Source organism: Bombina bombina, chromosome 1 (assembly GCF_027579735.1).
Source record: "Bombina bombina isolate aBomBom1 chromosome 1, aBomBom1.pri, whole genome shotgun sequence".
In the NCBI taxonomy this organism is placed as follows: Eukaryota; Metazoa; Chordata; class Amphibia; order Anura; family Bombinatoridae; genus Bombina; species Bombina bombina.
Genome location: NC_069499.1, coordinates 491903498 through 491931118, shown reverse-complemented (window position 1 = coordinate 491931118; position 27621 = coordinate 491903498). Strand labels below are relative to the sequence as shown.

The 27621-nt window shown below is 40.1% G+C and overlaps 1 protein-coding gene across 1 annotated transcript in view; it reads left to right on the top strand.

The window, feature by feature from the left end:
- Positions 1 to 27621, top strand: part of ANKRD44 (ankyrin repeat domain 44) — a 601641-nt gene that overhangs the window by 351518 nt on the left and 222502 nt on the right. Inside the window, exons 7-8 of the mRNA XM_053712853.1 lie at positions 13813 to 13955; positions 25905 to 26117. Of these exons, the coding sequence (XP_053568828.1) occupies positions 13813 to 13955; positions 25905 to 26117 (356 nt within the window). The remainder of the gene's footprint in view (positions 1 to 13812; positions 13956 to 25904; positions 26118 to 27621) is intronic.

Here is a 27621-nt window from a genome sequence, read left to right as displayed (position 1 = left end):
TGTGGAGAGTTGGGGGGCTTGCGCCCTTTTCCCGCCGAGTTGGGCAGTTTGGCCTTTTTTCTTTTGAGGCCCTGGGAATTGTCCTTCTGGACTTAGTTCTCAGCAGCTAGTAGTTTATTGGGTAGTTCAGCTGCCTTGCAGCGGATGGGTTGCAGAATGTTACCAGCTGCAGCTATTGCACATTGACTGTGTACTGGCTAGCTGTTTTTTATGAGACCTTTTGGTCTTCCTATGCTGTCTCCATTTGAGTTAGGTTTCCTTTTAGGGACCTGGGTTCCCCTCCGGGATATGGTCGTTCCCTGTTAGGGGCACTGGGCGTGGTTTCCTTGGGCTCTGCTCGGAGCTGGGGATACTGTGCGTCTTTTTCTCTCTATGATCCTCTGATTGTATGGAGGTGATGCGAAGACCAGCCTTTGCTCAAGTGATTTTGGCCTCGGGTTATCCCCTTGCTTGTTGTCTGTAAGGATATTATGTAAGTACATTATATACATAAAATATATACCACTCAGTCTCACACCACACTGCGGTTATATCTTGATTGATGTAACCTGGTTTTGCTCATAGAACTGAGGGTGACCTAAAAATAGGTCAATTAAGATGTTAACACTTGTGAAATAAATCACAGAGGTAGATGAGGTCTAAGATGATAGTTATTATCAATACACTGCAGATTGGATATCTTGAGATCTGCAAACAGTCCAGCAGAAACTAATAGTATCAAATTAGAACTTAGAAATACACTATATAGTTCTTAATGACGAGTAATGTTTCAAACAGTGGGGGTTATTTTGGAAGATTATGCATTAGCAACAGAGTCCAAAGTGAGAGAATCAGGAATAGAAAAGTTCTATGACAGAAGCGTTACTGGAGTTAATTAGATAGCATAGCAACAGTCCAGAAATTAGCAGGAATGCATAGGATTAATTTGTTAGGCACAAGTAACAGTTTTTTACAGTGAAGGCAGAGTAAGTTCAGACTTCGCACTTTACGTGATTTGAGTTGTCCTCCCCATAACCTGATGAGATGGTTCTTTTCCGTGTGCAGTGTGAGTTGTTAGAAATGGAGGCGTAGCGTTGAAGTAGCTGAGACTTACCCCGGATCTTCAGCAGAGTAAACTGCACAAGAGGCTGTGTAGATTGCCTGAGTCGCACTGCAGGGTGACGTGAAACGCTGCGGCGTGTTTAGTGAAACAGATACTGTCCAGAGTTCACCGGAGCTGTGTTAGAGAGACGCAGGTCTTTTATTGTGGATATGAATACAACAAGTAAGTACAGTGTTTGGAAATGGAACAGTTGATATCCAAAGTACCTTCTATAGAGAGATGCTTGTATGGCATACACAAGAAAGCAAATATCCAAAGGAATCAAATTACCAAGCAAGGTATGAGGGTGAGGGCTGGATAAATAGGCTGCTGAGGTCACATGGAAAAATGATTTAAAATGGGAAGGAGTGTAGGTGCAACTGTTGCCAAAAGAGTTCCTGACATTGTCCTACGGCTGTTTGAGAGTCTATGGGCTCTAATGTCATTGTACGACTTTTAACGCCTTAGCTCTTTTGGAGCATTGAACTTTGGCAAGGAGTGGTCTCTTCCTTGGTCCGGGGCTTGCCGAGTTATCTCGTTATCCGGGTTTGATCGGGATATTGCATTGATATCTCCCTGTGGTCTGGTTTTTTATATCAGATGGGGTGTTATGTTCTCAGATATTTTTGTTTAAACACTTGGAGACTAGGTTCTGTTTTCTCCCTGGTGTTTCCGGTTGCTGAGGCTTTGCTCAGTGTTATACCTTTGTGGAGTTGTTGCCGGAATTTTTGGCTCTAAGGCTGGTTCGGGGTTCCCCAGTTCCTGGGAACTTGGGCTATGTCCTTTTACTTGGACTAATTGACCTGGTCACGGTTGGCCAGGTTGTCTGAGTGCTCATGCTCATTGGGCTGGACTTACACCTTCATGGTCGGTTCCCTTGGTCAGCTTGCTGTGGTAACCTTATGGATTCACTGCTGTGCAGGCGAATGGGTTTGCAGTGTCTCTGCTGCAGCTATTGCACGTTGGATGTGTGTTAGCAAGCTAATTCCTTAGCGGGATTCCTTCCAAGTTCATCTGCGCTGGAGATTGCTTTGTGTCTTGTGGGCAGGTGCTCTGCCTTTTTGGCACCATCCCTTTTCTTAGGGTGGGGGGCTTATTCTCCTTCTTATGGAGGTGTGGTCCTTTTTCTAGGGATTCTCTTGGATTTCAGGAGGTTGGAAATGAGAGTTTAACTTTTCAGAGAGGGGAGTTTTTCTCTGGGTTGTTAAGTTCCATCTGGAGTCTTGCTGGCTCCGTGTCGAGACTATGGTGGGCCTTTTGTTAGATTCATTTGGGTCTATGGCCTTGTCGTCTGTTTCTAAGGAGTCGGGTTGGCACCCGTGCTCTGTTGGGATGGCTGTGGCCATTCTTCCGCTCGTTTTTGAGATGGTGTTGGGGTTCTTCTGTTCTCCTGTTTCAGACCTGCCGATGCTTGGGCTGGTCCGACTGGGAGTGGGTTCTGAGATGTGTTGTCATCTTCAGGATCTAGGTTGGCATAGTAGCTAACTCCCTGAGCTTGCAAGCAGAAGGTCCAGGGTTACCATACACCTTCGGGTTCTGGGTGTAATCTCTCTCTCTTGGGGGTGCAGTGGGCCTCGTTGAGGTTATGTGCTTCCCCTTTTTGGAGCCCTGTGTGTAGGTCTGGCGGCTTCGATTGCCTAGAGTGTGCCCTCTGTCTGGAAGTTTTCTTTTGCAATCTGTTCTCTTGCTGGACACTTTTTACTTCTCAGCAAGTATTCTTCTATGCCATCCTGATGATGGCTGCGTGTTCTTGACTCAGGGTTTTTCATCCAGGTCTGTTACACGTTCTTTTTTGTCTGAATACTTTAGTATTCTTAGTTCTGACAATGTTTTCAGTTGTCTTTCGGTGCTTTGCACGATGTTCAGAGAAGGGTTTCTCTGTTTATATGCCTGGTCCTAAACCTCTGATTTCTGCTTGGTCTGGGCGAAGCCTCCCCTTGTCTGTCAGGATCCATTTGGATCTTTGTGAGCTGGGCTCGCTATTGGGGGTTTTCCTTTTATGGATTTTGTGGTTTCCCTTCGGTTCTTCCTTGCCCGTTTAGGCTGGTGTTCCCCTCTTTAGTGAGTGGTGAGCTGTGAGGGACCGACTGTTGGGCGATGGTGTTGTGGCTCAGTTGAGTCCGATTTTGCGGTCTCTAGCTATGCTTTTGGACTATCTGCTGGTCAGTGTCCTTGAAGCCTTTCCTTTTTAAAGTTTTCTCGGCTTCGGATGAAGTGGGGTTTTTGTTGGTTAGTGGTTTCAGGCTTGGTGCTCTCAGAATGGGCCGCCTATTGTACACTCCCGTAGCTTGGGTATGGTTTTCCCAAAAGTAATGAATGCGACTGTGGACTCTTTCCCATTGGGAAAAACCCATAAATTATGTTTACCTGATAATTTAATTTTCTTCTGTGGGAAAGAGTCCACTTACCCATTTTTTTATGTGGGGCGTCTTAGTTGTATTCTTCTGGCACCTTTTCACCGTGATATTTCTTCTACTGTTCCTTGTTCCTCTGCAGAATGACTGGGGGATGAGGGGAGTGGGAGGAGTATTTAAGCCTTTGGCTGGGGTGTCTTTGCCTCTTCCTTTCTTCTTGGCCAGGTTCGTATTTCCCAAAAGTAATGAATGCGGCTGTGGACTCTTTCCCACGGAAAAAAATTAAATTATCAGGTAAGCATAATTTATGTTTTTTGGACAGTAGAAATATGTATTAGTTAAAGGACCATTAAAGGTAGTGATAAAATGCTGTCATTTGTTAGACTCTCACAATGTGTTTAACCCCCAGAAAGGGGGTTCTCTGCTTGTTTCAAGTGGATATTGCCACTGATCCAATTAACTGTGCTAGTTACTCAGCTGGATTGTGTGACTAGTGCTGTCAATTGAATCAGCATCAGTTTGCACTTGAGCCCAATAGTTATCTGCAGGTCCCGATTGGTGCTTTATTTAGCAGGGAATAAACATATACCGTTGCTGCATGGCCAGTGAAAAAATGACATTCTCTAAAGAGTTAAAAATATTTCATTTTATCACTAAAAGTGTACAATAAAAAGAAAATTAACTAACACTTATTCTGAATTTTAAATTAGTAGATTTTGTTCTGAAAAATTTAGAAATGACTTCCATTTCCCCACCCCTGAATCATGTGACAGCTATCAGCCAACCAAAAAATGCATATATGTGTATACTGTGCACATGCTTAGTAGGAGCTGGTGCCTCAGAAAGTGTGCATGTTCAAAAATGGTGTACATTTTGATAATGTAAGTAAATTGGAACTTCTTTTTTTGTTTAATTGCATGTTCTGTCTAAATCATGAAAGTTTCATTTTGAAAATTAATCTCCCTTTAATGATACAATCTTAGGCCCATGTAACCCTGGGCAGTCTGAGACATACTCTGGGTGGTTCAGGTGACAGGACAGGTTTGGATATTTAAAGCTGTGACACACTGCAAGTGGAGCGACGTGAGGCAAAGCAGCTGTTTCGCTTCACATCGCTCCTGAAGATCAAATATTTCATCTCTGAGCGCTCAGCTACGCGACCTAATGCAGTAGAGTGCTCAGAGATGAAAAGGCAGGGCACACTGAGCGCACACATCCGCATCTACACGCTGCGCGTCGCTCCGCTTGCAGTGTGTCACAGCCTTTATAGGTTTTATAAATTATTATAGAAAGAAGGAAATGAGGGAGAAATTATGTGACAGAAATCTTTAAAGGGACAGAAACCCACAAATTTTCTTTCATGATTTGGATATAACATACAATTTTAAACAACTTTCCAGTTTATTTCTGTTATCAAATTTGCTTAATTCTCTTGTTATCCGTTGCTGAAGGAACATCACTGCACTACTGGCAGCTAGCTCAACACATCTAGTTAGCAAATCACAAGAGACAAATGTGTGCAGATCCCAATCAGCAGATAGCTCCCACTAGTCTAGGATATGTGCATATTCTTTGTCAGAGAACGAAGCACATTTGAAAATAGAAGTGAATTTAAACGTGTCTTAAAATGACATGCTCTATCTGAATCATGCAAGTTTCGTTTTGACTTACCAATCCCTTTGAGTATATTAAGTGATTCATTTTCTTAAAGCTGAGGTGAAATTTTTTTTTTTTTTCACAAAAAGAGCAACAGGAAAAGCTTTCAAGGTGGAGGATAACAGGTTCAGAAGTAATTTGTAGAAGCATTTCTTGGTGTAAACAAGGGTGGTTGAATCATAGAATAGATATCCAATAGTGGTGGTAAGGGCAGGTTCTGTGCTGTCTGGGATATGCATATAGCTATCCTAGTTAAACTCACACTTCATTAAGAAATAAACATACATTTAATGGATATTTAGTTTTTTTTTCCTTCCACTACCAACACCACCTTTGCCTGTCATTCTTATGAAACATTTTGTACACAAAACATTAACAAATTGTCAATTGTATTCTGTAATATAATAATTGACTATCGCCTAGAGTACTGTAGCGCAAGTGCCATATCCTTTATTTTTAGGCTCCCTAGAGCGTCTTCAGCCTCTCTAGCCTAACCAGTCCTTATGTTATTAAATAGTACTGGTGAGGCTACAGAGGCTGAAGGCGCTCTAGGGAGCGCACCACTCATAATCCAGGCGTATGTGCCTTAGTTGTATATTCTGTGTGATTTTTATATTTTACATCTGTATTTAAAGGATCATTAAATACAGAAGAATTACAATAATATGCATATATACAGTACTGTGCACATGCTCAGTAGGAGCTAGTGTTCAGAAAGTGTGAGTAAAAAAGACTGGAAAATGTGATAATTGAAGTAAATTTAAAAGTCTCTCAAAACTGCATGCTCTTTCTGAACCATGAAAGTTTAATTTTGACTTTACTGTCTTTTTAAAGGGATAGAAACGTCAAAATGTAAGTGTCCATGGGTGCAGTAGGGGACCTACTAAATAGAGGGCCCTGATACAAAATTCATTTGTGCCCGCCGAGGAGGTAACCCAGTTGTAAGAAATAGTAATAATAATAATATACATGCTGCTCTGTATAATTATTTTAAAGTTGCAGACAGACAGATAGATAGATAGATAGATAGATAGATAATAAAGGCTCACCAGCATTAGGATTGTACACATTCTGCACATGCCTATGTATAGACTAGTTGCTATTGGGTACCCCCAGCACTTGTGCGCTGGTGCCGCTGCCCCTGCTGCACCAGTGGTAGTTCTGTGACTGTGTGGGTGCAGTGTAAATTAGAAGCATCCCGTGCACCCGTATTCAAACACCAGACCTCAGAGAGTCAGCAGGGGCTTGCATGACACAAATGTAGTCTTCACAGACACAATACACACCACCACCTGCTCTCTGAGCTTGAATACTGGTTCTCAGGCCCTCACAGCATATGTGTGTATGCCTCTGGAAAACTGTGTTAACTTTTACTATAAGCATTTTTGCTACTGGAAGTATATTTCAAAAATGCTTCTTTTTAACACTGAAATGCACCAAAGGACATTTCAGTTTTTACCTCTCTATTCCTTTAATAATGTTCCATCCCAGTGGATTAAATAGCATATGATGATTAGATAATTTCCAATTTCTATTTATATCTATATGACGCATTGAGCATAGCCTTTTATACTCAGAAGATAAGTTATAATTCATGCACTGTTGGCAGTGACAGCACATCCCAATGACTTATTTAATTAATCTATTTTTATGAAATGCCTTTTCTATTAAATAAACGACAAAACAGACTCACTAAACCATTTCAAAACTTTTTAAAATAAAAAAAGTGCCTCTGCTGAACTCTGCAGCTCTAAAGTACATTGTAGATTTTCTATTGTTATCAGTTGTGTGTTTGAGGTATTGAAGATTTTACTTCTAGGTTTGTAACACATTAGCTCTGAGCAGGGACACCCTTAGCATTTGTGGGGCCCTGGGCAAGACAAGTTTGGGGGGCCCCACAGCCCAGCCCTCCTTTCTCCCTCCCCATGTGTGGCCCACCCCTGTCCCAACATTCAGTGTTACCTATATAAAGAATAACAGTATATATTACATTTCCTGATACCATAAACAACTGATAAACTAAATACAGGATATACATTGCACCTTCTCAAACCCTTGCACCTGAAAGGGCAGGGGCCCCCAAAGCGCAGGGCCCTGAGCGGGTGTCCCTCTTGCCCTACCCAAATACTCTCATGTTATAGTTAGAAAGCATAGAAATGAATCTTTATGTGTCTTCTGTTTATTATAGGGGTTCAGATTCGGGGTTCCTCTAACAAAAGCAATTTCTCTTCCTCAGATTCCTCTTACTATTACTTGAAGCTGGGCATGATTGCTTGTAGGTTTGAGTAAGGGTGATGGACATTAACAGTTCATGTTTCAGCATCAACATTCCATCCTTGACTTAAACCGCAGAGAACTAATAGCAATACTTCTAACTGGCTTCAAAGTAAAAGAATAGACTTTGCCTTGAATCTTGTTACCATGACAGTGGGTTGAATATTTTTTTATTTTTTTTAGATAAAATATTTTTTTTATTAAACCACAAACCTCCTCCATTTACAACTGATACATTACATGTGACATACAATGAGAAAGACAAAAGAAAAAGCACAAGATTCATAAAAAAAAATACAAAGAGCTTACAGCAGCAGAGTAGCTATTACCTTACTCATAGTTGTATTCTAAGGATCTCATAGTACTCGCCTAGGGACCATTCCTTGAGCAGGTTTGCAATTGAAACTTTCTAACTTTGGCCTTAATCATTTAATTATAAAATATCAACAGTCAAGCTAATCTACTACCTTTGCTGCAGTCTATCTCAAAGCCTATGAAGGTTTTCTCTCATTTTCATATTTTTTCCCTCAATTACTTCTTTTATATGTCCTTGGCTATTGTAGTTCATATTGGAAGTATATAATCTTGGGGGGTAATATTCTTTTAATTTCAGGTAATATCATTTATCTAAATAGAACAAATAAACATAACTCAATAACTCCTGTATTGCAACAAATCAAACTCATGGAGTCACGGTGCCCCCCAACCTAGTACCTATTTATATGGCTATTAGTAGCTCTCTCATCAATTTTCCTTTTGTTGGGTAGTCTCCTATATCAAGTCAGTCACTGTCTGCCTCCAAGAAATTCTCGTCCCTCTCCCCTACCCTGTCCCTTCACCTTCCCTGATTATCCAGTAAAACCAGATCTTCTGGAATGTAGGCCCTGTGTCTTGAATAAATGCTGCTGTCTCGTACAACGAATAAACCATCTGTATTCTGTTGAGGACCTCTGTCCATGTTGGCGCCTCATTTTTCCAATATTTAGCTATAGCTATTCTGTGGTGGTACATAGGATTCTAATGAAAGTGTTTATATGTGCGTTTAGTCTCGGGAGTGTCTCATGCATCAGCGCCTGGGCTGGTGTAAGAGAAATCCTTTCGTTTAACAGGGTGCTGAGCATTAAAGACAATTCCTCCAAATGTTTTGGACTCTAGGGCAGTCCCACCACATGTGAAGATATGACCCCCTAACTTTACAACCCCTATAACAGTATCTAGAGTTTCCTAACGTCATATGAGATGTTTTCATTGGTGTTAAGTACCATCTAAAGGTTGTCTTCAGTACATTCTCTCTGAGGTCTGCACTAATGAGGCCCTTACTAGCGTAATGAAATATATCATTCCAGTCATCAATCGTATGTTCTCTAGCAATATCTTCCTCCCATTTTAGTAGCAATGTAGATTTAGTCGTGTATTTAGTTTCCTGTAGTGATATGTATAATCTAGATATTGCTTTCTTGGGTCTGTTGATTGCTAAACATAAATTTTCGAGAGTCGTTTTTTGACTGTGTATTGTGGTCTTACTGATATATGTTTGTATAGCTGATGTGATCTGTAAGTAGAGGAACCAGTGTATCTGAATAGGTTCTAGCTTCTGTCTAAGCTGTGTGAAGGTCAGTAATTTGCCTTGTGAATATATATCTGCCACCCTGTATAAGCCTTTATTTTCCCATTTTTTTGATATGGTATAGAAACTCTTCATTTATCAAGTATTTTAGTGGTATTATCAGGGTTTGTCTAGGTATCAGTTTCCCTATCCGCTGTATCTTGGTCCATTGTTGTTTGGCCAATTTTGTGGATTTATTATGATAGATCTCTGAGTCCTTATTCTTTATGTTACCCCAGAGAATATCTTCGGGTCCCTCCATTCCCCCCATAGCAGCCTCCAAGGCAGCCCAGAGAACATCTTTTTGTCTTCTCCCAAGCATTGAATTTTGCGCTAGTCTAGCTGCTGTGTAATAATCGTGCAAATTAGGGGCACCCACCCCCCCAACTGTCTATGTCTTGTCAGGATTTGGTGTGGGATCCTCGGGGTGTTTATTATCCCTCAGAAATCTGTGTATGTCTTTTTGGAGATTCTCTAAGTCTGAACTGATAACTTTAATTGGGAGGACCCTGAACAGATAGAGGATTCTGGGTAGAATCGTCATCTTGACAGCAGATAACCTTCCATACCAGGAGAATCCCATTTTCCTCCACCTTCCTAAGTCTGACCTAATTGCTTTGTAAAGGGGAAAATAATTTTGCAGCATACAATTTAGAAGAGTGGGTAGTCAGCTTTATCCTAGGTATTTGAGCCCGTCTAATACCCATTTGAAGTCAAAATTTGATTCAATTGCCTTCATGGTATGTTTAGGTAGCGATAGGGGGGAGTGCTCGCATTTGTCTGCGTTAATTTTATACCCCGATAGTCTGGGAGAATAATTGTATGGGCATGATATACGTGTGGCACCGAGATGAGCGGGTTTCGTAATGGTGAGGCAACACATCGTCTGCAAATAAGGTAATTTTATGATGTATCTTCCCTACTTCCATCCCCAGATATCAGGACAATTACGTATATATGCAGCTAAGGGTTCTATGCATAGCGCAAAGATTAAGGGTGATAAGGGGCATCCCTGTCGTGTACCGTTAAGTATATGTAATGTCCTCAGATTGGTGTCCGATTGCTCTAACCTGTGCCGTGGGGTGTCGAATATAATCCCTTAATGGCCTTTCACAAACCGTCCCTCAAAAACCCATTAGTGACAGCACACTCAACATATATTTCCAGTCAACTCGGTCGAATGCCTTCTCCGCATCCAAAGATAGGATCAGAGAAGGCATCCCTTTGTCTCGAAGAAAGTCAATAACCGATACCATTCTACGTATATTGTCGGGGGCCTCCCTGTCCTTAATAAATCCAACTTGATCAGGGTGTATGATTGAGGGCAGGATGTGTTTTCAGTCTATTAGCTAGTATTTTAGTAACTATTTTAAGGTCCTGGTTGATAAGGGAAAATTGGTCTATAATTAGCGCAGAAAGGGGGGTCCTTTCCCTGTTTTGGGATCACCACTATCCTAGGCCTGAAGCAGTTCTGTAGGTATTTCTCCCCCTTCATAATGTGGTTAGCAAACACCACCAGGTGAGGCAATAGTATATCTCTAAAAGCTTTATAGTATTCCCCTGGGAATCCATCTGGACCTGGGGCTTTGCTAGGTTTAAGATCTTTAATAGCAGCTCGTACCTCCTCAGGTGTAATTTTAGCGTTCAGGGCTTCCCTATCTTCCTCAGAAATTGGCTTCAGTCCCTTTATGTAAAAAAGAATCAAATACTTTTTCCGTCAGAGGGCAGTGTTGCACTTTAGTCCCATCATACAAGTCGCTATAAAAGTGAGCAAATGTGTCAACAATTTCCTGTGGGTGGGATGTCATGTGTCCCTTGAGTTCTGTATGCTCGGTATTGATAAGGCCTGATAATTGTCCCCTGATTTTTTTCGCTAGATATCTATCAGGTTTATTTGAGAAGAGAAAAGTAGTTTGTTTTCAGTCTGTGTGCCGCTTTGACGGATTGTTCATTTAATATAGTTTGTAGCTTATTCTTAGTGCTCTGCAATTGCGTCAATGTGGCTTGGGATCTAGTTATTCTATGTGCCCTCTCTAGTGAAGTAATCTCCGAGTATAATTGTGTCAGGAGTAGGTGTGTTGTCCTCCTAGCTGCTGTCTTTTCTTTAATTAATATACCTCTAATCACTGCTTTAGTGCCGCCCATGGTATAATAGGTTACGCGTGGTATCTACATTAATCTGCCAATATTCCTCTAGATCCTTAAGAATTTTATCTTTACGAGCGGATTTTAATACAAGACGGATCATAAGTCCATGATTTTGTTCTCTTTGGGTCCAATAGGTCCCCTAGACATAGTTTAGTAATTGAATGATCTGACCATACACACGGAAGAATATCTATATGTTGTAATATCGGTTGCAGTATCTGACTCGTATACACATAATCTATCTTCGAGTAACTGTTGTGTGCCGATGAGTAGAATGTGGTGTCTCTAGCATCCCCATTAAGTACTTGCCAAGTGTCCTGCAGCATATGCTGCTCAAGCATCCCCCCCTATGTCTTAGCTACCCCTTTCTGTCTAGTCTTCTTTTTATATTGCAGGTTGGTTGGTTGTGTGTTTCATCAGTTTTTTATTTTTTTTAAAGGGACATGAAACCCAATTTTTTTCTTTCATGATTCAGATAGAGAATACAATTTTTTTCTTGAAACGTCCTATTTAATTCTATTATCAAATTTGCATTGTTCTCATGTTATTCTTTGATGAGGAGATATCTAGATAGGTTGCATGCACATCTGGAGTGTCACGTGACAGGAATAGTGTTGCCATCTAGTGCTCTTGCTAATGTATAATGTTGTAAAACTGCTGCCATATAGTGCTGCAGACACGTGCACATTCCCGCTTTTTAGCAAAGGATAACAAGAAAGCAAAGAAAGATTTTCAGCTTTCTACATGTTTTTTTTGTGTAACTTTGCTGTGCTGTTTTGTATACGAGCTTAGAAATAAGGAAATAATCACCGTCTTGGGACCAGTGCCCACATTAATCAGTTCAGCAGCTTTGTAAAGCAGCAACTTGTACTTTTTTACCAAATATTCACTAAAGTGTTTCAAATGTATGTATTTCCATATTCATACGCAGTGTGTAGAAGGAATATCCCGTAGACTGTAAAACCAATGTGTCCCTTAAATGGAGATCATTTGTACTGAGCCTACTAGCACCTAAATATCACCAGAATGTAAGAGGAAGATTTATACTCACTGATAAATCATTTTTTCACATGATAAACAGGTTTTGTTCTCAGTCTTTTTGGTGTCCCCAGACATTTAGAGGTTAAAATGTTTCTGATTACATTCTCCTAATATGTCAATATATCATCTTAGCGCTATGTAAACTAAAGCCGACAGGAAGAGGGGGGTCTTATAATAGAAACATCATTTGATTGTTAACTATGGTTAAATTGATATTGTATACTATACAATAATTTAAAGGGAAAGTGAAGTCCAAATTAAACTTTCATGATTCAGATAGGGCATGTAATTTTAAACAACTTTCTAATTTACTTTTATCATCAAATTTGCTTTATACTCTTGTTATTCTTCGTTGAAAGCCAAGCCTAGGTAGGCTCATATGTTAATTTCTAAGCCCTTGAAGACCGCCTCTCATCTGAATGCATTTGACAGGTTTTCACAGCTAGAGGGCGTTAGTTCATGAGTTTTATAAAGAATAACACTGTGCTCACGCATGTGAAGGTATTTAAGAGTCAGAACTAATTGCCTGAAATGCAAGTCTGTCAAAAGATCTGAGGCAGTCTCCAGAAGCTTAAATACAAGGTAATTTTAGAGGTAAAAAGTATATTTTTATAACAGTGTTGGTTATGCAAAACTGGGGAATGGGTAATAAAGGGATTATCTATCTTTTCAAACAATCCACTTTTTGGTGTTTACTATACCTTTTAAAGGAATCATTTTTAGCAGGAGAAGTATCACAACCCAACATATGTACAAAGCTAAGAAATGAATATATTAGCTTCATACAGGCAGGATATAAATTAGTAGCAGAAAAAAGGATAGCTTTGTGTGTTGCAGGTGGGCAGTAGGGTTGCATTCTTTCTTTACATTGACATAAATGTGCATATATACTTACAGAACATAACTCAGAAGCTATAGTTTCTAGGGTTGCTGATAAATGATCATTTGTTTATGATTACATTCAAAAACAGTTATGCGAATTTCACAATTAAACAACCTTTATTTCTGTATTTATTTTCTCCAATGACTTGTACCTTAAAAATATGGTCATGACAGTAAAATACCGCTGGGTGGCAACCCTAGAGGGACAGTGATAGGGGAGTAGTGTGGGGGCGGATAAAATGGCACCAAAAAAATAAACCAGTCATAGCTGCCACCAGTTGAGTTCTGTTGACTTGTGTGTAGTAAACATTGACACAGCTTAAAAAAATAAGTATAAATGCCTTATTAAACTCAATGGCTTCAATTCCAACTTTGTGTACCATATTACAGACTTTACTGAACTGCATTGTGGGTCAAATGGAAAATACTATTTTAGGATCGATTTGTAAGTGTTTAGAGATCTACTGGTTGATAGGATCTAAAATTGAGCCTCACCTGATTTAAAATGTGTTTTTATAAATACTTGACTAAAAAAATAATTTTTCTGCTATTTTGAATTGGCATCTGGGAAACAGATTGTTTGTAAAACCTCAAGAGCAGATATTCATTTTTGTTATCTTTGCATTTATATTTTCAACCTATATATTATCATATTGCCAGGAATTTCCTATTTGTTTTGCAAGCAGCAACATATGTGAGTTATCACTGTATGTTTCCTTAGAAGCACAGCCTAACATCTGTATTGTTTTCTTTCCTTTTTCTATCTTCAGGTCACCTTGAGGTTGTTACACTGTTGATTAATTATGGAGCAGAAGTGACATGTAAGGATAAGAAAGGTTATACACCTCTTCATGCCGCTGCCTCCAATGGGCAACTTAATGTAGTGAAACACCTTCTAAATCTCTATGTAGAAGTGAGTACAACAATAACCTAACATTTACATGGTTTTAATAAGCCTTCAGATTTTCATAATGTTACAGTTGTGGTTATGAGGCTGAAAGTGTTGCATGCAACTACATTTCCATTGTTATCTAGGGAAATGTCAATTGACAACCTTCTGACTACTATTTGTTTAATAAAGGGGCATCTATCTGAGAAACTGACTGAATACTGTTAAAAGAAGTGCAGTAATTTAAAATGCATAGTGTAATTGTTATAGCATGCAATGTGTGCATTAGTGTGCCTAAATATCAATTTTTTAACCCCTGCAATGGGATTAAATACATAGTTAAAGTTCCTCTGTTTTTTTTCCTAAGGTAAATGTTTCTTTTACATTGTTTAAAAATTTTAACATTTAAATACTAATAAAACTTAAATGAAGGAATAATTCAGTAGTGAAATAACAGTATTTTTGTTTTTACTGTTATAAATGAGTATTCTTGCAGCTAAGTTTGGGTGCCTATAACCAGATCTCAAAATGTCTCAAAGTACTTTTTCATTGGAAAGAAAATAGACATATAGACGATTCAGCTCAAAGTGCTAAGGGGAGTCAAAAGAGCAAATGTAAAATTAGAAATGTTATTTAAAAGCAAACTGGCACATTCAGGAAGCAGAGAATGAATAATGAACTCAAAGATTGTATTCTAGGAATAGCTGGTTTTGTGGACAAATGGTCCCCCATGTGGGGAATTTGATCATAATTTAGAAATATAGATGAAATATAAAAAGCCACTTTATGCACACAGAGGACTCATTGTTTTGTGCTGGCACTGAAGGGACCGTTGGCACTGTTTGTCCTTTCATCTTGCATAGGCCATATTTCTCTGCTACTGTTGACTTCGTCACACATTTCATTCATTTGTAACACAGTCAATTGACTTTTAAGTTGCTGGGTTTTACATTTGAGCATTCCTAGTCCTGTGGCTACGAATGATCTCTTTGCAATAAAGTTTTGTGGTAGACTAAAGGACTTGTAACAGCAAACATTTCCATTAAACTCCTAGGTGAAGAGCAGCATTGGCCAACTGCCTCACACATGGGGCCGCAAATCAATATTTTATAAGACTTAAGGGATACATATAAATCTATAGCTTTTAATTAAACCCACAAAAAATAATGTATTTTTTTTAAATGTCCAGTGGCACAGGGACAGGTTTTGGTAAGGTTACAGGGTACCCTCTGTCTGATATTCTCCCCTACAAATGGGTTATTTTAAGTTGTAGCCACCTTGTTTGCCCACCCAACAATTTTTTATGGGGCCACAAATTCTAAGGTACACATTTCTGCTTTTTCCCAGGGGCAGGGAAAGCTAGTGCAGAAGGCTGCATATGGTCTATGGGCCACATGATGGTCATTCCTGGTATAAAGGATGCAAGCCATACCCCCCTCATTTAAAGTGAAGGTAAACTTTGATGAATGAAAGCCCATTTTTAAAAATACTATTAAAAACAGGGGCACTTTCATTCATCAAAGTTTAGAAAGCAGCCGTTTTGATTAAAAACTTACCTCTGGGGAAAGCTGTGCTTGGAGGAAGCTGGATTAGTCATTGATGACGTGTGAAGAGAGATCTCCGGTGGGGGAAGCTGCTCTGGCTGTGAAAAAAACAAAGGTAAGTTTGAATCAAAACGGCTGCTTTCTAAACTTTGATGAATGAAAGTGCCCCTGTTTTTAATAGTATTTCTTCTGTTATGTGTGATCAGTCCACGGGTCATCATTACTTCTGGGATATAACTCCTCCCCAACAGAAAAGGCAAGAGGATTTCACCCAGCAGAGCTGCATATAGCTCCTCCCCTCTACGTCAGTCCCAGTCATTCTCTTGCACCCAACGACTAGATAGGATGTGTGAGAGGACTATGGTGATTATACTTAGTTTTTATGACTTCAATCAAAAGTTTGTTATTTTATAATAGCACCGGTGAGCGTGTTAATTACATCTCTGGCAGACTTTGAGGAAGAATCTACCAGAGTTTTTACTATATTTTAACCGGAGTAGGTTAAGATCAAATTGCTGTTCTCGGCCATCTGAGGGAGGTAAAAGCTTCAGATCAGGGGGACAGGGGCAGATGAATCTGCATTGAGGATATGTAGCAGTTTTTATTTTCTGAATGGAATTGATGAGAAAATCCTGCTATAATACCGTTATAATGACATGTATGTATAACACTTCAGTATTCTGGATGGTACTTCACCGGAACTACTCTGTTAAAGGTCACTAATCTTTTTAATAAGTATTATATCATGTTAAACGTTTTTGCTGGAATGTAGAATCGTTACATTGCTGAGGTACTGAGTAAATAAATGTTTGGGCTTTATTTTCCACTTGGCAGTATTTGCTTTGAATTGTGACAGTTTCGTTTCTCTTCACTGCTGTGTGTGAGAGGGAGGGGCCGTTTTGGCGCTCTTTGCTACGCATCAACAATTTCCAGTCAGCTATTATTATTTTTCCTGCATGATCCGGTTCATCTCTGACAGATCTCAGGGTCTTCAAACTTCTTGAAGGGAGGTACATTCTCTCAGCAGAGCTGTGAGAATTTTTATATTGACTGTGATAAAGACGTTACTCAATAATTTTTATGTCAAATTTAGTTATGTTATCTTACTAATGGAACAAAACCTTTGCTAAAAGTTTTGTTGTTTTAAAGTTGATGCTATAACTGTTTCTCAGTTCATTATCTCAACTGTTCATTTAATCGTTTAAGTACCTCTTTGAGGCACAGTACGTTTTTGCTAAAAAAGATTATAACCAGGTTGCAAGTTATTGCTAGTGTGTTAAACATGTCTGACTCAAGGAAGATATCTGTGTCATTTGTTCCAATGCCAAGGTGGAGGCCCAATAGAAATTTATGTACTAACTGTATGTGATGCTACTTTAAATAAAAGTCAATCTGTACAATGTGAACAAATTTCACCAATCTGCGAGGGGAGAGTTATGCCGACTAACTCGCCTCACGCGGCAGTACCCTGCATCTCCCGCCCGGGAGGTGCGTGATATTATGGCGCCTAGTACATCTGGGCGGCCATTACAGATAACATTACAAGATATGGCTACTGTTATGACTGAAGTTTTGTCTAAATTACCAGAACTAAGAGGCAAGCGTGATCACTCTGGGTGAGAACAGAGTGCGCTGACAATACTAGGGCCATGTCTGATACTGCGTCACAGCTTGCAGAGCATGAGGACGGAGAGCTTCATTCTGTGGGTGACGGTTCTGATCCAAACAGATTGGATTCAGATATTTCAAATTTTAAATTTAAATTGGGAGAACCTCCGTGTATTACTAGGGGAGGTCTTAGCAGCTCTCAATGATTGTAACACCGTTGCAATACCAGAGAAACTATGTAGGTTGGATAAATACTTTGTCGGTACCGGCGAGTACTGACGTTTTTCCTATACCTAAGAGATTAACTGAAATTGTTACTAAGGAGTGGGATAGACCCGGTTGTGCCGTCTCACCCCCTCCAATATTTAGAAAGATGTTTCCAATAGACGCCACCACTCGGGACTTATGGCAAACGGTCCCTAAGGTGGAGGGAGCAGTTTCTACTCTAGCTAAGCGTACCACTATCCCGGTGGAGGATAGCTGTGCTTTTTCAGATCCAATGGATAAAAAATTAGAGGGTTACCTTAAGAAAATGTTTGTTCAACAAGGTTTTTATTTTGCAACCCCTTGCATGGTATCGCGCCGGATTACGGCTGCGGCAGCATTTTGGATTGAGTCTCTGGGAAGAGAACCTTAGTTCATCTACGCTAGACGACATTATGGACAGGCTTAGAGTCCTTAAACTAGCTAATTCATTCATTTCGGAGGCCGTAGTACATTAACCAAACTTACGGCTAAGAATCAGGATTCGCCATACAGGCACGTAGGGGCACTGTGCTAAAATCCTGGTCAGCTGATTGTTACTTCTAAGTCCCAAATTACTTAATATACCTTTCAAGGGGCAGTCCTTATTTGGGGCCCGTTTGAAAGAAATTATCGCTGACATTACAGGATGTAAGAGGCCACGCCCTACCTCAAGACAAAGCCAAAGCTAAGCTAGACAGTCTAATTTTCGTCCCTTCGGAATTTCAAAACAGGAGCAGCATCAACCTCCACTGCACCAAAACAGGAAGGAGCTGTTAGCTCGTCTACAGGCAAGGCTGGGAAGCCCAACCAGTCCTGGAACAAGGGCAAACAGGCCAGGGAAACCTGCTGCGTGCCCCAAAGACAGCATGAACCGAGAGCCCCCGATCCGGACCGTATCTAGTGGGGGGCAGGACTTTCTCGTCTTCGCCCAGGCCTGGGCAAGAGATGTTTCAGGATCCCTGGGCGCTAGAGATCATATCTCAGGGATACCTTCTAGACTTCAAATTTATCTCCCCCAAGAGGGAGATTTCATCTGTCAAGATTGTCAACAAACCAGATAAAGAAAGAAGCGTTTCTACGCTGTGTACAAGATCTGTTATTAATGGGAGTGATCCATCCGGTTCCGCGGTCGGAACAAGGACAAGGGTTCTAACTCAAACCTGTTTGTGGTTCCCAAAAAAGAGGGAACTTCAGACCAATCTTAGATTTAAAGATTCTAAACAAATTCCTAAGAGTTCCATCGTTCAAAATGGAAACTATTCGGACAATCTTGCCCATGATCCAAAAGGGTCAGTACATGACCCACAGTGGATTTTAAAAGATGCTTACCTTCACATACCGATCCACAAAGAATCATCACACTGGGGGTTGGGGTATCTACGGTTTGCCTTCCTAGACAGGCACTACCAGTTTGTAGCTCTTCCATTCGGATTGGCTACGGCCCCAAGAATCTTCACAAAGATTCTAGGTGCCCTCCTGGCGGTACTAAGACCGCAAGGGATTTCGGTAGCTCCGTACCTAGACGACATTCTAATACAAGCTTCAAGCTTTCAAACTGCCAAGTCTCATACAGAGTTAGTTCTGGCATTTCTAAGGTCGCATGGATGGAAAGTGAACGAAAAGAAGAGTTCTCTTTTTCCTCTCACAAGAGTTCCATTCTTGGGGACTCTTATAGATTCTGTAGAAATGAAGATTTACCTGACAGAGGACAGGTTAACAAAGCTTCAAGATGCATGCCGTGTCCTTCATTCCATTCAACACCCGTCAGTAGCTCAATGCATGGAGGTGATCGGCTTAATGGTAGCGGCAATGGACATAGTACCTTTTGCACGCCTACACCTCAGACCGCTGCAATTATGCATGCTAAGTCAGTGGAATGGGGATTACTCAGATTTGTCCCCTACTCTGAATCTGAATCAAGAGACCAGAAATTCTCTTCTACTGGTGGCTTCATCGGCCACACCTGTCCAGGGGGATGCCATTCAGCAGGCCAGACTGGACAATTGTAACAACAGACGCCAGCCTACTAGTTGGGGCCTGTCTGGAATTCTCTGAAGGCTCAGGGATTATGAATCAGGAGGAGGAGTCTCCTTCCAATAAACATTCTGGAATTGAGAGCAGTTCTCAATGCCCTTCTGGCTTGGCCCCAATTAACAACTCGGGGGTTCATCAGGTTTCAGTCGGTACAATATCACGACTGTAGCTTACATCAGACCATCAGGGAGGGACAAGAAGCGCCCTAGCAATGATGGAAGTATCAAAGATAATTCGATGGGCAGAGTCTCACTCTTGCCACCTGTCACGCAATCCACATCCCGGGAGTGGAGAACTGGGAGGCGGATTTCTTGAGTCGCCAGACTTTTCATCCGGGGGAGTGGGAACTTCATCCGGAGGTCTTTGCCCAAATACTTCGACGTTGGGGCAAACCACAGATAGATCTCATGGCGTCTCGCCAGAACGCCAAGCTTCCTCACTACGGGTCCAGATCCAGGGATCCGGGAGCGGTTCTGATAGATGCTTTGACAGCACCTTGGAACTTCGGGATGGGCTTATGTGTTTCCACCCTTCCCGCTGCTTCCTCGATTGATTGCCAAAATCAAACAGGAGAGAGCATCAGTGATTCTAATAGCACTGCATGGCCCACGCAGGACTTGGTATGCAGATCTAGTGGGAATGTCATCCTGTCCGCCTTGGTCTCTACCTCTAAGGACAGGACCTTCTGATACAGGGTCCGTTCAAAAATCAAAATCTAACTTCTCTGAAGCTGAACTGCTTGGAAATTGAACGCTTGAGATTTATCAAAACGTGGTTTTTCTGAGTCGGTTATTGATACACTAGTTACAGGCATAGGAAGCCTGTTACCCAGAAAGATTTACCATAAAATATGGCGTAAATACCTATACTGGTGTGAATCCAAACGTTACTCCTGGAGTAAGGTTAGGATCTCTAGGATCTTGTCCTTTCTACAAGAAGGCTTAGAAAAGGGTTTATCGGCTAGTTCATTAAAGGGACAGATTTCAGCTCTGTCCATCTTGTTACACAGGCGTCTGTCAGAAAATCCAGACGTCCAGGCCTTTTGTCAGGCTTTAGCTAGGATCAAGCCTGTGTTTAAAGCTGTTGCTCCACCATGGAGTTTAAACTTAGTTCTTAACGTTTTACAGGGTGTTCCGTTTGAACCCCTTCATTCCATTGATATAAAATTGTTATCTTGGAAAGTTCTGTTTTTAATGGCTATTTCCTCGGCTCGAAGAGTCTCTGAGTTATCAGCATTACATTGTGATTCTCCTTATCTGATTTTTCACTCAGACAAGGTAGTTCTGCGTACTAAACCTGGGTTCTTACCTAAGGTAGTTACTAACAGGAATATCAATCAAGAGATTGTTGTTCCATCCTTGTGTCCAAATCCTTCTTCAAGAAGAGAACGTCTTCTAACACAATCTGGATGTAGTTCGTCGCCCTCTAAGTTCTACTTGCAGGCAACTAAAGATTTCCGTCAAAGCTTCTTCCCTGTTTGTCGTTTATTCTGGACAGGAGGAGAGGTCAAAAAGCTTCTGCTACCTCTCCTCTCTTTTTGGCTTCGTAGCATAATACGTTAGCCTATGAGACTGGCTGGACAGCAGCCCTCCCTGGAAAGAAATTACAGCCCACTCCACTAGAGCTGTGGCTTCCACTTGGGGCCTTTAAGAATGAGGGCCTTCTGTTGAACAGAGTTGCAAGGCTTGCAACTTGGTCTCGCTTCATACTTTTTCCAAATTTTACAAATTATGAATACTTTTTGCTTCTTCGGAGGCTATTTTATGGGAGAAAGGGTCTTCAGGCAGTGGTTCCTTCTGTATAATGGACCTACCTATCCCTCCCGTCATCCGTGTACTGTTTGCTTTGGGTTATTGGTATCCAGAAGTAATGGATGACCCCGTGGACTGATCACACATAACAGAAGAAAACCATAATTTATGCTTACCTGATAAATTCCGTTTCTTCTGTTGTGTGATCAGTCCACGGCCGCGCCCTGTTTTTAAGGCAGGTAAATATTTTTTAAATTATACTCCAGTCACCACTTCACCCTTGGGTACTCCTTTCTCGTTGGATTCTTGGTCGAATGACTGGGACTGACGTAGAGGGGGTAGGGAGCTGATATATGCAGCTCTGCTGGGTGAATCCTCTTGCATTTCCTGTTGGGGAGGAGTTATATCCAGAAGTAATGATGACCCGTGGACTGATCACACAACAGAAGAAAGGAATTTATCAGTAAGCATAAATTATGTTTTTTAAAAAATGGGGGCTTTCATTCATCAGAGTTTACCTTCACTTGTAAGTAGTTATCACCTACAGTCGTATGCAAAAGTTTAGGCACCCCTGACAATTTCCATGATTTCTATTTATAAATAATGGGGTGTGTTATGGATCAGCAATTTAATTTTGATCTATTCAAAATAACTGAAGGACATAGTAAATATTTCTGTAGTGAAATGAGGTTTATTGGATTAACAGAAAATGTGCATATGCATCAAAACGAATTAGGACAGGTGCATAAATTTGGGCACCCTTGTCATTTTGTTGACTTGAATACCTGTAACTACCTAGCACTGGATTATTGGAACACACAATTGGTTTGGTGAGCCCATTAAGCCTTGAACTTCATAGACATGGTGCATCCAATCTTGAGAAAAGGTATTTAAGGAGGCCAATTGCAAGTTTGTTTTTCTCTTTGACTCTCCTCTGAAGAGTGGCAACATGGGGCCTCAAAACAACTCTCGAAAGTGACCTGAAAACAAAGATTGTTAAACATTATGGTTTAGGGGAAGGCTACAAAAAGCTATTGCAGAGGATTTAAACTGTCAGTGTCCACTGTGAGGAACATAGTGCGGGAAATGGAAGACCACAAGCACAGTTCTTGTTAAGCCAGAAGTGTGAGGCCAAGAAAATATCGGAGTGGCAAAGGCAAAGGATGGTGGGAGAACGGTCCAAAAACAGCCCACAGACCACCTCCAAAGACCTACAACATCATCTTGCTGCAGATGGTGGTCACTGTGGCATCGTTCAACAATTCAGCGCACTTTGGCACAAGGAGAAGCTGTATGGGAGAGTGATGCAGAAGAAGCTTTTCTGCACACACGCCACAAACGCACATTTGGACAAGCCAGGGCTTCATTTTGGAAGGAAGATGCTGTGGACTGATGAAACAAAGATTGAGGTTATTTGGTCATAGACAAGGGGCGTTATGCATTGCGGCAAAAGAACACAGGCGTTCCAAGACAGACACTTGCTAGCCACAGTAAATTTGGTGGATATTCCATCATGCTGTGGGGCTGTGTGGCCAGTGCCGGTAAGCTGGGAATCTTGTTAAAGTTGAGGGTTGCATGGATTCCACTCAATATATTAGCAGATACTTTAGAATAATGTTGAGGAATCAGTCACAAAGTTAAAGTTACACTGAGGGCTGATATTTTAACAAGACAACGACCCAAAACACTGCTCAAAATCTACTCTGGCATTTATGCAGAGGAACAAGTACAACATGTTCTGGAATGGCCATCCCAGTCCCCAGACCTGAATATCATTGAAAATCTGTAGGGTGATTTGAAGCGGGCTGTCCATGCTTGGCACCATCAAACCTAACTGAACTAGTTTTTGCAGGGAGGGAATGGTCCAAAATAACCTTCATCCAGAATCCAGGACACTCATTACAGGCTATATGAAGCGTATGTCTGGTAAAGGAGGCTCTACTAAATATTGATGTTATATTTCTGTTGGGGTGCCCAAATTATGCACCTCTCCAGGGGCGAAACTACACGGGTGCAGAGGTCACAATTGCGACTGGGCGCCCCAAGGGGTGGGGGCCCAGCTTAAAAAAATATATATATATATATATTTTTTTTTTTACAATAAAAATCGTGTGACCTGCCACTCTGCCTGCACTGGATATCATGTGAGTGGACATGATGCGTCACTAGTGTCTCTGACATACAGGGGTTAGTGTTTCTGTTTTACCCATTGGTGTTTATGTGTGTGTATGTGTGTATTTATGCATGTATGTGTGTGTGTATATGTTTGTGGAACCGGCAAATTACAGACCTTGTTACTACAGCATGTGGGGGGGGTGGGGGGGTGAACAGTGTCACTATACAGTACCACTATATACAGTATGGTGGGGCTGGACCATTTCACAGACTACTGTGGTCACTTTATAAAGTACTGGGGCGGGTAGGGTCAGGCCAGCCATCTCACTGGCAGATTACAGACTGTGTCACTGACTCACTATATACAGTACTGGTGGTTTAAACAGTGTCACTATATACAGTAATAGGGGGTCAGACCATCTCACAGACTGTAGGCACAGGGTACCTCCTTTTGCAGACATGTAATCTGATTCACATTTTTTTTCTGCGTTAAATGGAAAAAAAAGATGTATCAAATTCACTTTTTGGGGGTTGGGGCCCTTCTTAGATTCTTGCACCTGGGCCCTGTGGTTTCTAGTTACGCCTCTGCACCTGTCTAATTTTGTTTTCATGCATATTGCACATTTTCTGTTAATCCAATAAACCTCATTTCACTACTGAAATATTATTGTGTCCTTCAGTTATTTGATAAATCAAAATAAAATTGCTGATCCAAACACCCAATTATTTATAAATGAAAATCATGGAAATTGCCAGGGGTGCCTAAACTTTTGCATATGACTGTATGTGTGATGATTTAATCATGATCATGAGCAACACCAGCTCAAGACATTTTGCTGCCTGGGTCCAAGAATGAAATATCCATGGTCAGCAGTATCAACGATGTGACAGTGAAAACAGCTGAGTGAGCCTGGTTAATTTGTCATCTAGATGTCCATAAACCTATGTTGTGTAAGGAGACGTAATAGCAAAGAAAGTGTCCGTGCACTTAAAGAGACGGCTCCAGATAAACTGTGTATCCTTTGAATTAACCAGAGAACCTGGATTAGGATAGCATAAATGTCATACATAATCATAATGCAAAGAAACTGGAGCGGACTTACTGTAGATTCTCTTGTCTAACTCTGGTCTACTCCGCTCCGCCGCGCTGCATAGCTCCAACGATCCTTTCTTCTTTTTCCGGGTTCAAAGGCCAGTCTTTCTGTTGTCAAATCGTAGCAGGAGAGCCCTGTGGGGAAAGTCCAATCATTCCACAAAGCAAAGAAAAGTCCCAGACCTGCTCCTCCTTCAAAGACGATTTATTAGTAGTTGAAAATTAAAACAATCTTCACAGCACACTTTAAAACAAAAAGGTCAAAGATGCACCTACAGGTTAGGTAAAAACAAACAAATGAGGTAAGGTACTCCTCACATCTGACGCTTTTCGGTAGTACCCATAGTCATAGATAAATAATTGATAGTACCTCCTCAAACATAAAACGCTTGAGGTTACCCGATAGGCTGTCTTTTGATCCACCTCCCAATTCTTATACGTCTGATCTTTAACAGGTAACTTTCTAATCTAGCTACGTCACGTTAAGGTGTGAATCTGTTAACCCCTTGCAAACTTAACACGTATCATCTATATTATACTATACAAATATCCCATACACAATGGTGAAACATTGATTAACCTTCAAAGCCAGAAAAATAGAGAATATAAAAGACGTCCCTCACTTACTTGTCTATACCACTGACTCCATCTTGTGCTGATATAGGCTGACTCGGGCTCCACTACAGTTGCAGTATTTTCTTCTCTGGGTTTATGATATCTGAAATAAGCACCAATTGTTTGCATTATTGCCAACACACGTTTCATCCCCTCTGCATTGTGGGACTCTCATTTGAAAGAGAGGAAAACCCTTTTTTAAATGAGGAGTCACATGACCCTCTAACATGTAAGTGATAGCTCTGGTAGTGGTAATCACAGTATTCAAATGGCTATAGTTCTAATGATCACCTAGCTGCGACTGTTAGCCTCATTTTGTTTTCTCATAGGTGTCATGCCTCATTGATCCTCATTTTTCTGATTAAATACACCTTAGGGTTGTATCTTCATAAACTGGAGCCATGCTAAGTTTACAAAAGGTGACATTTTATTGAAGATCTGTCTAGGATCATTTAGTAGTTTTTTGTTTTTATTACATTTATTTATAGATTTATTTATTTTTTGTAGTTGTGTAACACAAAGGGAGTTTTGGTAGGAGTTAGACTATGAATTTGTTCTCCAAATTAGTTTAGTCACTTCTTTCGGAAAATATTTTCTTAAACACACATCAAAAGAACAATATATGATATTTGGGTAACTTAAATTTAAAGTTTAAAAATTGAATCACAATACAAGGTTTTTTAAAAAAAGTTCAGTTATGAAGGGGTTAAAGTCTGAAGATTTTTCTTTTTCATCGAGTTGCTTTGTTTGGATTTGGAATGTGATTTTTTTGTTGTTGTTTTCTTACGTGCAGTTCTGAAGGTGACCAGTTTGAAGAAGTTTGGGTCTGCACCACACTGTAAATTCAGCATAAATGCAAAATATTAATTCCTAATTAGTTAGTTGGTAAAAATAATAATACTCTTTATTTCATGTATCACGGATAAATCTTACTACTGTATTTGAATGACTGTTTTTGTTTTTGCAGATTGATGAAGTGAATGTTTATGGTAACACTGCTCTGCATATTGCCTGTTACAATGGTCAGGATGCCGTCGTTAGTGAGTTAATTGACTACGGTGCTAATGTAAACCAGCCTAATAACAAAGGGTTCACTCCACTTCATTTTGCTGCAGCCTCCACTCATGGGGCTTTATGTCTTGAATTGTTGGTGAATAATGGAGCAGATGTTAATATTCAGGTAAATGTAATTGTGTTTTTTTAATATATGAAATTTTATACGGTTCTAGTGTTTACTTGTTGGAGGATAATGTGTAATCTGAAACGTTCCTTTATTTATTGAACACCAAGTAAAAATTAGAAATATAGACCTGAGGTGGCATTTGCTAAAACTTATTTAATTAAAGTGAGAAAAATATAGATTCAGAATTATATCCGGAACTTTGTGTAAATAAGCAGATCTCCTTTTTTTAATTCCAATAAAGAGCAGATTAATACAGATAATGTTTCAAATTAAAAAGATAAAAGCTTATGGCATTAAATGTCAGTCATTTATTTTTGATGCAACTGTGAGAAAGAAAACGTTTTATGATTTATAGCTGCGTTTTTGTTTATTTGAAACAACTCTTTCTGTGAGCATTTACAATTCAGCAATTTTTTTTACTTTCACCTGCATGGTGGAAAAAAATAAACAGACAATTAGCATTACTTTACTTTAAAGAGACAGTCTGATGAAAATTGTTATTGTTTAAAAAGATAGATAATCACTTTATTACCCATTCCCTAGTTTTGCATAACCAACACTGTTATATTAATATACTTTTACCTCTATGATTACCTGTATCTACGCCACTGCAGACTGCCCCTTATCCCAGAACTTGTTACAATCTTACATTTTAGCCAATCAGTGCTGGATCTTGCATAACCATTATCATTCTCCACGGGAGTGAGCACAATGTTATGGATATCGCAAACATGAACTAGCACTGTCTAGTGGTTGTGCAAGATTTTAAAAGCACTGAGATAAGGGGTGGCTTGCTGGGGCTTAGAAACAGGCTAACATAGAGGTTATAAAGTATATTAATATAACAAAGTTGGTTATGCAAAGCTGGAGAATGGGTACTAATCTATTTTTTAAAACAATAAAAAGAAATCAAGTAGAATGTCCCTTTAATGTAATATTGTGGTATTTCACTATAACAATAGAGAAGTTCATGTGAGATTTTACAGTCAGCTTTTTACAAAAATGCCGTATCACTTTCAGGTGATTTAGCATATGGGTAATATGTCTCTTTAAATCCTTGTATTTGTGCAATGTATTTTCTTAGTCTTTTGCAGGTTTTACAGTGTGCACTGTTTTTTACATTTTCTGAAAATGTTTAAAAAATTTTGCCACATATTCCAAGTACATTGGTAGTGAGAGTATTTATGCTTGCCAAAATCTTTTTTTTAAGAAATGTGCATTCGGGATTCGTTTGTATAAACAAATTACAAATGTGGCCACAGGTAGCAGAATTTGTCACTTTTCGGAAGCCAAATTTATTTGTGTACAAGTTCAACACACAAAGATCTGTGCAAAGCCAAAAATTTGGCTCCAAAAAGAGCTGAATGCCACTAGCCGTGGATATATTCAGCAAACGAATGCCAAATGCACATGACTAATTTTTTTTAATCACATAAACTGTTTTAAATTGATAAAATCAATTTACCTTATAGATCACACTTTGATTAATACTGTGCCTTTA